The sequence below is a fragment of the Equus caballus genome, chromosome 23, assembly GCF_041296265.1.
Source record: "Equus caballus isolate H_3958 breed thoroughbred chromosome 23, TB-T2T, whole genome shotgun sequence".
Classification (NCBI taxonomy): Eukaryota; Metazoa; Chordata; class Mammalia; order Perissodactyla; family Equidae; genus Equus; species Equus caballus.
Window position 1 is genome coordinate 21,785,408 of NC_091706.1, and position 11,548 is coordinate 21,796,955.

At 43.6% G+C, this 11,548-nt stretch overlaps 1 protein-coding gene across 1 annotated transcript in view; it reads left to right on the top strand.

Annotated features, from left to right (window-relative positions):
- Nucleotides 1-11,548, top strand: part of RASEF (RAS and EF-hand domain containing) — a 72,745-nt gene that overhangs the window by 22,626 nt on the left and 38,571 nt on the right. Inside the window, exon 2 of the mRNA XM_001489759.5 lies at nucleotides 8,429-8,575. Within this exon, the coding sequence (XP_001489809.2) occupies nucleotides 8,429-8,575 (147 nt within the window). The remainder of the gene's footprint in view (nucleotides 1-8,428; nucleotides 8,576-11,548) is intronic.

Genomic DNA, 11,548 nt, shown 5'->3' on the forward strand with positions numbered 1-11,548 from the left:
CCTTCTCTAAAGCGTCATCACAATGCCTCTTGCAGTTTCTCTCTTCCTCCCTCCACTGGCAAACTCCCAGTTACTAAATGTCAGTGATTTTAAATAGGAAGCAACTTGCAATTTGAAATGTTTCTAGATTTTGCATAAATCCAGTTAACACACTCATCTTCCAGAAAGTTTCCATTTTAAAACCTTTTGGGGAATGTTACCCAAATAGGTACCTAGGGACATAAAATATTTTTCAGGGTGATGTGAATCTGGAAGGAGTTCTACCTGCAGGAGGTGTCTTTGGGCGGAGAGCTGTGGATGAGGGCTGGTGACTGAGTACCTGAACTAGATAATCCCCTGAGGGAGCAGCCGCAGAACAGCCAGGGAAAGTCCAGGCCACCGGACTGGCTTGTCTTCCCAGTCTGCAGGTGGCAGGACCAACTTAAGAGACCGTTGTTTGTTTTCTCTGGAAGGCAGAGCCGGATGACCATTCTGTAACTGAGTTAATGAAGAGCGAGATGTATTGTGAGATCTCAGACTGGAATCACTTCCAGTTAGAGGCAGCCGGCTCGAGGCCAATAGCTGGCAGAGGCACGTCCTGTCCAGAAAGAAAGACTTGAACTTTAGAAAGAGAGCTAATGCTGCCCTCTTCTAGTGGCACAGCTGGATTTGGCTGTTGGAATTTATTTCCTAGTTAGTTGGGGTTTATGCTGGAAGTATGTGTCCTGTGTAATGAAGTACATTTTGAAATCAGTCATTTTTACTTAACATCTATGAGGAAAAGGATGTCTTTCCACTTACTGACTAAATGACAGTATGGTGTGTTCAGGTCACCTAGCAAGATCAGCTGGTGTCACCTTAGTGGGAATATACTCATTATTTTTACCCACAAAGAGAAATAAACTATCACAGTAAAAAAAAAAAAAAAAAAAAAAACGAAAAAAGGAAGACAGACTATTTTTTAGAGCAGTTTTAGGTCCACGGCAAAATTAAGAGGGAGGTTCCCATATATGCCTGCCCCCACATGTGCACAGCCTCCCCGATTATCAGCAGCCCCCACCAGAGTGACACATTTGTTACAGTTGCTGAATCTATATTAACACATCAGAATTACCCAAATTCCTTATTTTACATTAGGGTTCACTCTTGATGATGTACATTCTGTGGGTTTGGACAAATGTGTAATGACGTATACTGTCGTTATAGTATCATACAGAATATTTTCACTGCCCTAAAAATTCTCCGCCTATTCATCCCTCTCTACACTCTCCTCCAACCCGTGGCAACCACTGATCTTTTTATTGTCTCCAAGTTTTGCCTTTTTCAGAATGTCGTATAGTTGGAATCATACAGTATACAGTCTTTTCAGATCGGCTTCTTTCACTTACTACTATACATTTACGTTTCCTCCATGTCTTTTCATGGCTTGATAGCTCATTTCTTCTTCGTCCTGAATAATGTTCCATTGTCTGGATGTACCACAGTTGATTAATCCATTCACCCACTGAAAGACGTTTTGGTTGCTTCCAAGTGTTGGCAATTATGGATAAAGCTGCTATAAACATCTGTGTGCAGGTTTTTGTGTGGGCATATGTTTTCAACTCCTTTGGGTGGATACCAAGGAGCGCAATTGCTGGATCATATGGTAAAAGAATGCTTAGTTTTCTAAGAATCTTCCAAACTATCTTTCAAAGTGGCTGTACCATTTTGCGTTCCTACCAGCCGTGTATGAGAGTTCCTGTAGCTCCACATGCTCGTTAGCGTTTGGCGTTGTCAGTGTTCTGGATTTTGGCCATTGTAATAAGTGTGTAGTGATATCTTGTTTTAATTTGCATTTCCCTAATGATGTGGAGCATCTTTTTGTATGCTTATTTTTTCATCTGTTTCTTCTTTGGTGAGGTGTCTGTTAAGGTCTTTGGTCCATTTTTTAATTGGGTTGTTTGTTTTCTTATTGCTGAGGTTTAGGAGTTCTTTGTATATTTTGGATAACAGTCCCATTTCAGATGTGTGTTTTGCAAATATTTTCTCCCAGTCTGTGGCTTATCTTCTCATTTTTTTGACGTTGTCTTTCCCAGAGCAGTTTTTAATTTTAATGATGTCCAAGATATCAATTATTTCTTTCATGGATCAGGTTTTGGTGGTGTATCTAAAATAGTCATCTCCATACCCAAAGTCATCTAGGTTTTCTCCTGTGTTATCTTCTAGGAGTTTTATAGTTTTGGGTTTTACATTTAGGTCTGTGATCCATTTTGAGTTAATTTTTATGAAGAGAGTAAGGTCTGTGTCTACATTCATTTTTTTCCATGTGGATGGCTAGTTGTTCTAGCACCACTTGTTGAAAAGACTATCTTGGTTGTATTGCCTTTGCTCCTTTGTCAAGCACCAGTTGACTGTATTTATGTGAGTTTACTTCTGGACTGTCCTGTTCCATTGATCTGTTTGTCTATACTATCAGATTTTAGATATCTGTACTTTTACACATTCTATAATAAGGGAAAGTGGAAGCTAATGAAAACCTGATGTCCCATATTTCTGGATTAAATTACAGTGGACTTAGATTTACCTTTATATCTGCAAACTTATTTCAGGTTCCTTTGCTTAATTCTCTGCTTCAGCTAAAACTTTGTGAAGATGGGAATAGTTAAGATGCGAACTTGGTCATGTCATCTCTTCCTTTAACCCTTCGGTGTCTTCCCACCTTCCCATGTCTTTACTTGCTCTCAAGCCCTGTGCAGTCATCTAGCTCCTGCTAACTTCTCCCGCTATCTGATGCCGCTGTTCCCTCCCCTACTTTGAGCTCTGCAGCGTCGCCAGTTTCTTCCAGTTACAGGAACTGCTGACCTGTCTCCAAGCCTCTCAGCCTGTAGTTATTGGTTGCTGGGACAGGCTACCCCACTTTCCTCACTTTCTGCCTAATTGACGTCTATTCATCCTCCGGTTATCCCCCAGGACTTGGTCACATTCGCCTGCTTTCTGCTGTCAGAGCCTCTTGTACTTAATCTTCCTGGTGAGCCTAACGAGGGAAGGGACTCAGTCTGTTTCTCATCATTTGATTTCCAGAATCTAACATGGTGCTCCTCGGATGGTACGGAGGTTTTACTTCCCGTGCTCAGATGTAGGGTGACTGTGTCCATTTTTTTTATGGCAGTTCCTAGTGTAGAACGAGGGAGATATTTGCATTGAATACAGTTGCTTTGGTTCACAGAAAAGTGTTTAGGGTTTTAGATCTATACAACTTATAGTTTGAATAAATAGCTTTGCTCTGTATTTTAATGCTTAAAACACCAAGTCTTGAAATCTAAAAGCCAGTTTTCCTAACAGCCTTTCTGGATCACCATGTTCCTTAGCGTGGAGTGGTGGTGTCTGCACTTGACTGTTTCCCGGGGATGTCCTGAGGCCAGAGGAGTCCAGGCATTCTAAGTACCAGCCTTACCACACCACACACAGAGAAACAGAGATAGATGTGTGCTCCCCTAAGTAAAATGTTAATCTTAAGAAAAGGTGTGACCTTTTAAAATTTTTCTGCACCTCAAGTATACCTGTTTTTTTCTTTTAAGTTCATATAATAACCCTGTCAGCTTCAGTGGGAATATTTGCAATCTAAAATGCTTGTTTCCCAGAGATCATTTTAAAACTTTAAGTTCTGAGTTTTTCATCAGTAATTAGCCATTACCACTGTCTTTCATACAAATCATCTTGTAATTTATTGAACGAGGAGATGAATAGGCTCAGATTTTAAGCATCTAAAACTGGATTGAAATTCAGGGTGCATTTTTCTTGAGACATCAATTAGATTATTTTTAGCGTGATGGGCTTTGTCAGCACGGAAGTAGAGACTGGTTTTTGTCTTGGCTGACTGACATGTAAAACTTGACCCTTAAACTTTAGTCTTTGTCAAGTACACCTGTAAACAGATCTACATGGTATTTGTGAATCCAAGTGTAATTGCCTTAGATGAGGCCCTGGGCTTCAGGAATTAAAAGTGCTTCAACCATTGGCACTCCTGGGCACCCTTGTCAGCACTCACACGTGCCACACTGGGTCAGCCTAGAAGGAAACGGAGCTGTGTGTGAGCGTTGTGCAGCCTCTGCTTGTTTAACCTCTGACATCAGGAGTAAGGACAGCCCAGGAGGCCAGTGACTGCTGTACTCTCAGGAGCGGAACGGAAGATTGTCCTGGCACCAAGTCTCTTGAGCTGAAGAATCCGCAGGTGTTCAGCTGCCTGTGCAGGGCACAGCATTTAAATCTTCCACAGAGGGACCTGGGGTGACCTCTTGTTACAATAACATATTTTTTGGTTTTATTTTTTTCCATCAAGTGTCAAAATTGCCAAATGCGTTATGTTGCCGTCTCTTGGCATAATCTGGATGATTCTCTCCTTTCACAGATACAAACCACATGAAGCACACAGGCAGATAAGGGCAGGGCAAAGAGGCGAGTGTGCCTTACTGTCTGCAGTAGTGCTTTCCCCCCAAATAGCTTTAGGTGAACAGCATTTTATAAGGTTATTTCATTTTAATCTTAGTCATGCCTTCATTCTTTAAAGGAGTCCCTTTGTAATGTGGACAGTCCTTGTATCAGTAATACCTATCCTCCTCAAAAGTAGTTTTTAAATGGAGACAACACTTGGGGCCCCTGAAAGACCAGTTCAGCACTTACTTTGGCACAAAGGGCTAGTTTCTCTGTGGAGAGCTGGCCCTGCAGCCAGATGGCTGAGTTGGAATTCCAGCTCTGCTACCCAATAGTACTTACCTCCCTCCCTCTGCCTCAGTTTCCTCTGTGGTAGAGAGGACACTAGTGATAACTTCTTCATGTGGTCGTCATGAGGATTAAGTGGGCAGTGCATATAAATGCTGAGGTCACTGCCAGGACTGCATATGTCAGGTGCTTAATAAATGTCTGTTTCAGTATATAAATGCTTCAGAACAGTCTCTCGTTCCCTTGAAACAGAGTGGGTGGTGGTGATACAGACCGACCTGGTCATAGAAATTTTATTACTTAGTTAATATGAAGCCATCAAGGAAGGAGGTTAGGATATAATTTAATCCGGAAGAGGATGATAAAAAAGCAAAACAGGAAACTATAATGGTAACTTTTTAAGCTCAGAATCACTGTAGCCAACAACTTCCAAGTCTTGGTAGCTTTACAAATTACAAACTTACTTCTTTCTCACATGTCAGGCAGATGGTCAGGCAGCTCTCCTGGGCAGTTTCCCTCACTCTGGTGATTCAGGCATCCAAACCCATCTCCTCCCATGGCTTTGCCATATTGGAGTTATTCACTTCAGCTGCAAGGATGAGAAAGAGTGGGGAGAAAGGAGAGAGATACACAGAAGGAAAAGGGGTGGAGGGAGAGAGGCAGAGAGAGAATGAATGAGAATGAATATAAGTAAAATTCCATGTAAGGCCAGGACCAGCAAAGGACCCAAGAGAATTTCCAAATCATTATCTTTCTTTCTTATTTTAGAAATTTGCAGAAAGTCAGAGAATCTACTGGAACATCCACTTCTGAACATATTCCTGTTGTGCAGTTAGCCAGTAAACAAGGACTCAAGGTGACAGTTTCTTAGTGGCCATCCCTGACAGGCAGGTTCCTATTACTGAGAAAGTTTTTATGCTTCATATCCTGCTGGTGGTCAGTAAATGACAAAAGGCAAAGAAGTTAATGATCCTGTTGTGTATTGAAATTACATCGGACAATCTAAGAGTAGAATTTTTTTTTTAACTCTGCTCTCTAATAAATCTGGCTCACACCTGCAATGGGTATTTGTGCTCAGTTCTGATGGGTAGGATGATGACCGCCATTCAGTGTCTTTTATTGCCAAAGTGATTGACTCCTGCAGGGTTATTAATGTTTCACTCGAGCAGCTATTTGAATCATAATTGGCCCCTGCACAGATCGAGCAGGTCATTTATAAGAGCAAACCTGGGAGACTTTATAGCTGCATGGGCACACCTTGGGGCTGTGCTTAACTAAGCTTTGGGTTAATATAAACCTCACGTTTTGCAGTTTCCTAGTTCTGTGGATTGATTTTGAATCCCATTTCTTCTGCCAAGGTTCAGCTGTTTCACACAGTTCAGAAGCAATATAATGTAATGGTTGATCACATGGTCTCCAGCATCAGACTAAGGTTGAGTCCTAACCCTGCCACTCAGTCATGATGTGACCTTGGGCACTGTATTCATTTTCTATGTTCACCTAGGTATTTGTGGTAACGAATACCAGACTAGGTGGCTTAAACAATGGAATTTTACTTTCTCACAGTTCTGGAGGCTAGAAGCCAGATCAAGGTGTCGGCAGGGTTGGTTTCTTCTGGGGCCTCTCTTCTTGGCTTGTAGGTGGCCGCCTTCCTGAATCTTCACATGGTCCTCCCTCTGTGCACGGCTGTGTCCAAATTTACTCTTCTTATAAGGATGCTAATCATATTGGGTTAGGGCCCTCCCTAATGGCCTCATGTTAACTTAATCACCTCTTTAAAAACCCCTTCTCCAAATATAGTCACATTCCGAGGTCCTCGGTTAGGACTTCAACATATGAATTTTAGGGGATACAGTTCAGCCCGTAATAAGCACTTAGCCCTGCCTGATCTGCAAAATGGGTCAATACAAGTGCTTCATAGGGTAGTTGTGTGCTGAGTATTCAAAGATATGATGCATGCAAATTGCCTAACATAATAACACATAGTGAGTACTCACTGAATAGAACTATTTTTATTATAATCATTGTCTTATTATGTCTAGCTATGTCATGTATCCAACTTGGGAGATGGCTGTACGCACAGTCTTTCAATTATAGAGGCCTAGGAGTATTGTAGTCTTTCTTGTATACTTATAGCATTGTAACAGGCTGCCTTCAACAGAGTGACAGGGCAGAAGCCCAGGGGTTGTTGATCGAGTGGATGCGTATGAATTTGGTACTAGGATTTCTGAGTGGTCTTCATTGGTTGTCAGTCTGGTGTCACTGGCCACCATAAATGACTGTGAGATGTGTTCAGACATCCTGGTTCCTGTAGGGGCCTGCCCAAAAGTTTTACCAGAGCTAGATAAGCACTGGAGAAGAGCAGTCTCTCTCTGTTAGGGCAGGCAACAGAAGGATTTTTCACATTGTCAGGGGAGTAACTATACAATCCAGGCAGTAGATCACTGAATGTAAGAATTATGCGAACACTGGATGATTTTTAAATAACGCAATGTGTAAAAGCGGTTAGCTTTCCTATGATTGTTGGCTCTACTCATCACTTGTAGACTTGGCGAGAATTGATAGAATTCTGTAATGCTGATATGATGATAAGTTATCATCTCAGGCCCAAATAAGTGCCTATTATCTAAATTCCTGGCATCTCTTCTTTCAACTGGCAGAATGGTCTCTCTTTTAAAAAAGTGCTGCTACTGTGACAACACCGTCACAGCTTGTGTTAACTCTTCGCAAGCGTGGCTCTCTCCTAGGGTCAGAAGAAGGAAGCCCAGGGTGCACGGGCTCTGTCGGGGGAAGCTGTCCAGAGAGGACAGTATGGGTCCCTCGATCCAGAGAAGCTTTGGATGTGGTGGGGAGTCAGGCGGTTATTACGTCCCACACCACAGCGTGCAGTGATGGTGGTTGACTTCTACAGGCACATTCTTCAGAGACCACGCCACATTCCATTTAGCACACCAGCTGCTAAACTTGAGTCAGGGGCACTGCTAGCCAGCTGCCAGCCTTATCAATTTTTGTTTTGAAGTGACTCTGAAATATTTGTCTTTTAATAAAAGTTATTAAATAACAAGTGTGAGGATTGTCAAATATAAATACTTACATAAACATGAATTTATATGAAGTAATTTTTAACTGGAAAATAATAGGTATGTACTCTTTTGATCATAAAGCCTGAAATACACTTTACTGGGGACAAAACCAATCTTTCCCTATGTGCATTTCCAATGCCCTTATGCACTAACATCTTCTAATGTTAAATCATCACATTGTACACCTTAAAAACATCACATTGAGAGCCGGCCCCATTGTCGAGTGGTTAAAGGTCTGCTCGCTCTACTTCCGCATCCCGGGTCCAAGGATTCAGATCCTGGGCATGGACCTACTCCACTCATCAGCCATGCTGAGGAGGCATCCTGCATGCAAAATAGAAGAAGATTGGCATAGATGTTAGCTGAGGGCCAATCTTCCTCACCAAAATAATAAAAAAAAAATCACATTGTACAACCTAAATATATGCTGTTTCTATTGTCTATCATACCTCAATAAAGCTGGAAAAAAACTAAAGCTGCTATTCCATTGTAAAAAATATAATATAGAGAATAATGCAACAGGATCTCTGACTGCTGTCTTCCCTCCATTCTAGTCATTCTACTATTGCTGCTTTTTTCTTCCTTGGTTCTTTGCTTTTTTCCTAAAAGTCTGCCTTTTTATTTTTTACTTGGTTTAATTTAATTTTATTATTATTATTTTTTTGCAGGAAAGAGCAAGTTAGTACCTTGTACCAAAACATCAACCTCGTGGAGCCCAGACTGATTCAGCCGTATGAACATGTCATAAAGAACTTTATTCGTGAGATCAGACTTCAGAGCACGGAAATGGAGAACCTGGCCATTGCTGTGAAGAGGTACTGAGGTCCTCCTTTCACGGGGTCCCCTAACCGGCTCTCTGCCCCGGGTGCGCACGGGCTGGCCTCATTATCACAGTATGACGTGGGAGGACTTCTGATCCTCAGGAATCTGGAGCCTTCTAAACTAAGCCAGTGTGAGGTTAAGTTGAGTCTGGCAGTACTTCATAGGGTCAGTCAGCAGTTCATTAGCAGGTCCCTGTGACCCTGTCACACAAACTCTTCAAGGCCGTGCTTCCACACAGAACAGTTCAAAGAGATTTATTATCTCACGCCCAGCCGCTTGAAACACGCAGGAAACTTTCATCCAGAGAGGGAGCCAGGCCTCCATTTGAAGCCTGGCTTTGTCGTGGGCAGGCGCGGGACTTCGGGCAGGGTACTTCATCTCCCTGAGTCTCAGCTTCTGCGTCTGCAAAATGAGGCCATAAATATTCACCTCCTCAGGGTCGTGTGGGGAGCCCCTCGCAGGGGCCCAGCACATGGCTGTGCTCAGTCACGCTTCTTTCCCTCTCTCTGGCCCTCGTTCCCCAGCCTGAACTGAAACCCTAAAAGTGTGCAGGCCTTCCTGTTACACAGCCGGTTTGCGTCTGCCAGAGCAGGCTTACGAAGGATCTCTTACTGCTTCAACAGCAGCCCAGTACCAAAGAATAATCACGTGTTGCAGTCCACGTACCATCCTCTTGCTCCCTGGAAGGACCACACTCCTTTGACATATATTGGGAAAGAGGGTAGTTTGTCACAGTTCCTGGGTGTTCTGCCCCACAGGTGCTTCTCGCTGCCCTGTGCTCCACCAGCAGCTCCGAGCGTGCTGTGCACCCTGCTGGTCTCTGCCCAGAACTTGTAAAAGGCCCCTTTGATTGGATGCTCTCTGTCTGCTTGGGGGTAGGCAAGGGCTGCTCCTCTCTCTCTTTATTTTTCCCTTCAACATGATGATGAAACTATTTAGTTGACCCCTTGGAATAACTGGAGGGAATTAAAATGTAGAAGAAAAAATGTTTTAAAATAGTGATGCTAAACGGGACTTTTTCTTTTTCTTTTTTGCTGAGGAAGATTGTCCCTGAGCTAACATCCATTCCAGTCTTCCTCTACTTTATATGCAGGATTCTTCCACAGCACGTCTTGGTGAGCAGTATGTAGGTCCACACCTGGCATCTGAAGCTACGAACTCCGGGCCGCCGAAGTAGAGCATGTGAACTTAACCACTGTGCCACTGGGCCAGCCCTGGGACTTTTTTTCTAATAGTCCTAGAGTTGTGCAAGAGTTGGACTGTTCACAGAGGGTTTCTTATGGACATTTTCAGTTCCTGCCTGTGATCTTTTCCCTCACGTTTGCCTGCTAGGGGCTTTCAGTAGGATAATAGAGTGGTCCTCAGAGCTCCAGATTCTGTAGAGCATTGTGGAGGATGCTTAGAGCCCCACAGTCGGCCTCCTCTGAGGGCTGACTAGCAGACGTGCAGACTGAGTCTTCGAGTGTCCAGGAAATATCTGTTAAAACAAACTCCCATATACACACACACGTGTACATACCCAGGTCTACACCAAGATATGAGGGGGACTCTCACACTCACACTCACACAACCGCTAAGGGTAGTACTGTGTAGACCCACAAGGGAAAACAAGAATGGTGTTCTTTCTGTTCTCATGGCCAGCAGGGCTGCTGTCCCGCTGTGGAGTGAGTGTGTCACATTTTGTTGAGCTGTCAGTGCTTCTCTCCTCCTCCCATCTGTGCTCTCTAGGTGGGATCCAGAGTCAGGCTGTGTCCTGAGCCCGGGCTATCAGAGACCTCGCTGCAGCATTTAAGTGACTGCTGTGACTCTCTGGTACTTTCTTAGGTGAGGACCCTCTGTCCTCACCTCTGTTTTTGGTTGGGGGAGGGTCTCAGTCCTTGTGCTCTGCACCTGGACCTGAAGAATGGGTTCCCAGTGTCCTGGTAGGAGCCCTGGACTGGGTTACAGGGGACATTCCCAACACACCAGACATTTTCCTAGCAATTAGGAATTGCTGGGGCAAACACCATGTCATTGTAGACTGCCCAGATTTACCAAAAAAACCCAAGGTTGCTCAGAAGTGGGACAAAGCAGTCCCAGAGCCCAGATGTTTGGGACTGGATGTCTAGAAGGAATGGCTGGAAAAAATCGTCATAGCAAAGGGAGATGGGAGATGTGGCTTAGCTACTTACAGTTCCAGAGTTGACAACCCCCCCCCAAAAAACCCCACCAAAATAGGGGCCGGCCCAGTGGCACAGCAGTTAAGTTTGCATGTTCCGCTTCTCGGTGGCCCAGTATTCACTGGTTCAGATCCTGGGTGTGGACATGGCACCACTTGGCACACCATGCTGTGGTAGGCGTCCCACATATAAAGTACAGGAAGATGGGCTCGACGTTAGCTCAGGGCCAGGCTTCCTCAGCAAAAAGAGGAGGACTGGCAGTAGTTAGCTCAGGGCTAATCTTCCTCAAAAAAAAAAAAAAAAAAAGATACACAGCTATGTACCAGGGAGCTTTGGGAGAAAAAGGGAGAAAAAAAATCTTAAAAAAACAAAACAAAACACCAAAACAAAGTTGCTACAGAGATATACAATTGCTAGACTTCAAAATAGAAAGTATTTATAAACAAATTAGAACTAGCTGGCTTACCAAACTTAGTTAACATAATCTTGGGCAGGTAATAGGTGAAGACGAAGTAAACAAGAGCAGAAAATCATAGTAAGTCACTCACAATTTACTTTGGGGTCTTCCCCACATACCTCAGCGTTTGTTTGGAGCTTCCTGAGGAAGTTAAACTAATGCCTGAACAAATTGTGTTGCGAGGGAGCAGTTAAGTTGAAGCGGGTGGGATGATGTGGCAGAAGCCCGTCGAACTGGGAAACAGGAGGTCTTACGTTTCGCTCTTGTTCTCCGCTTGTTATTAACAGCGTGTCATTGATCAGGTGAATTGACCCCCTAAATCTCGTGGTGTCTGCTTTGAGGTCACTTAT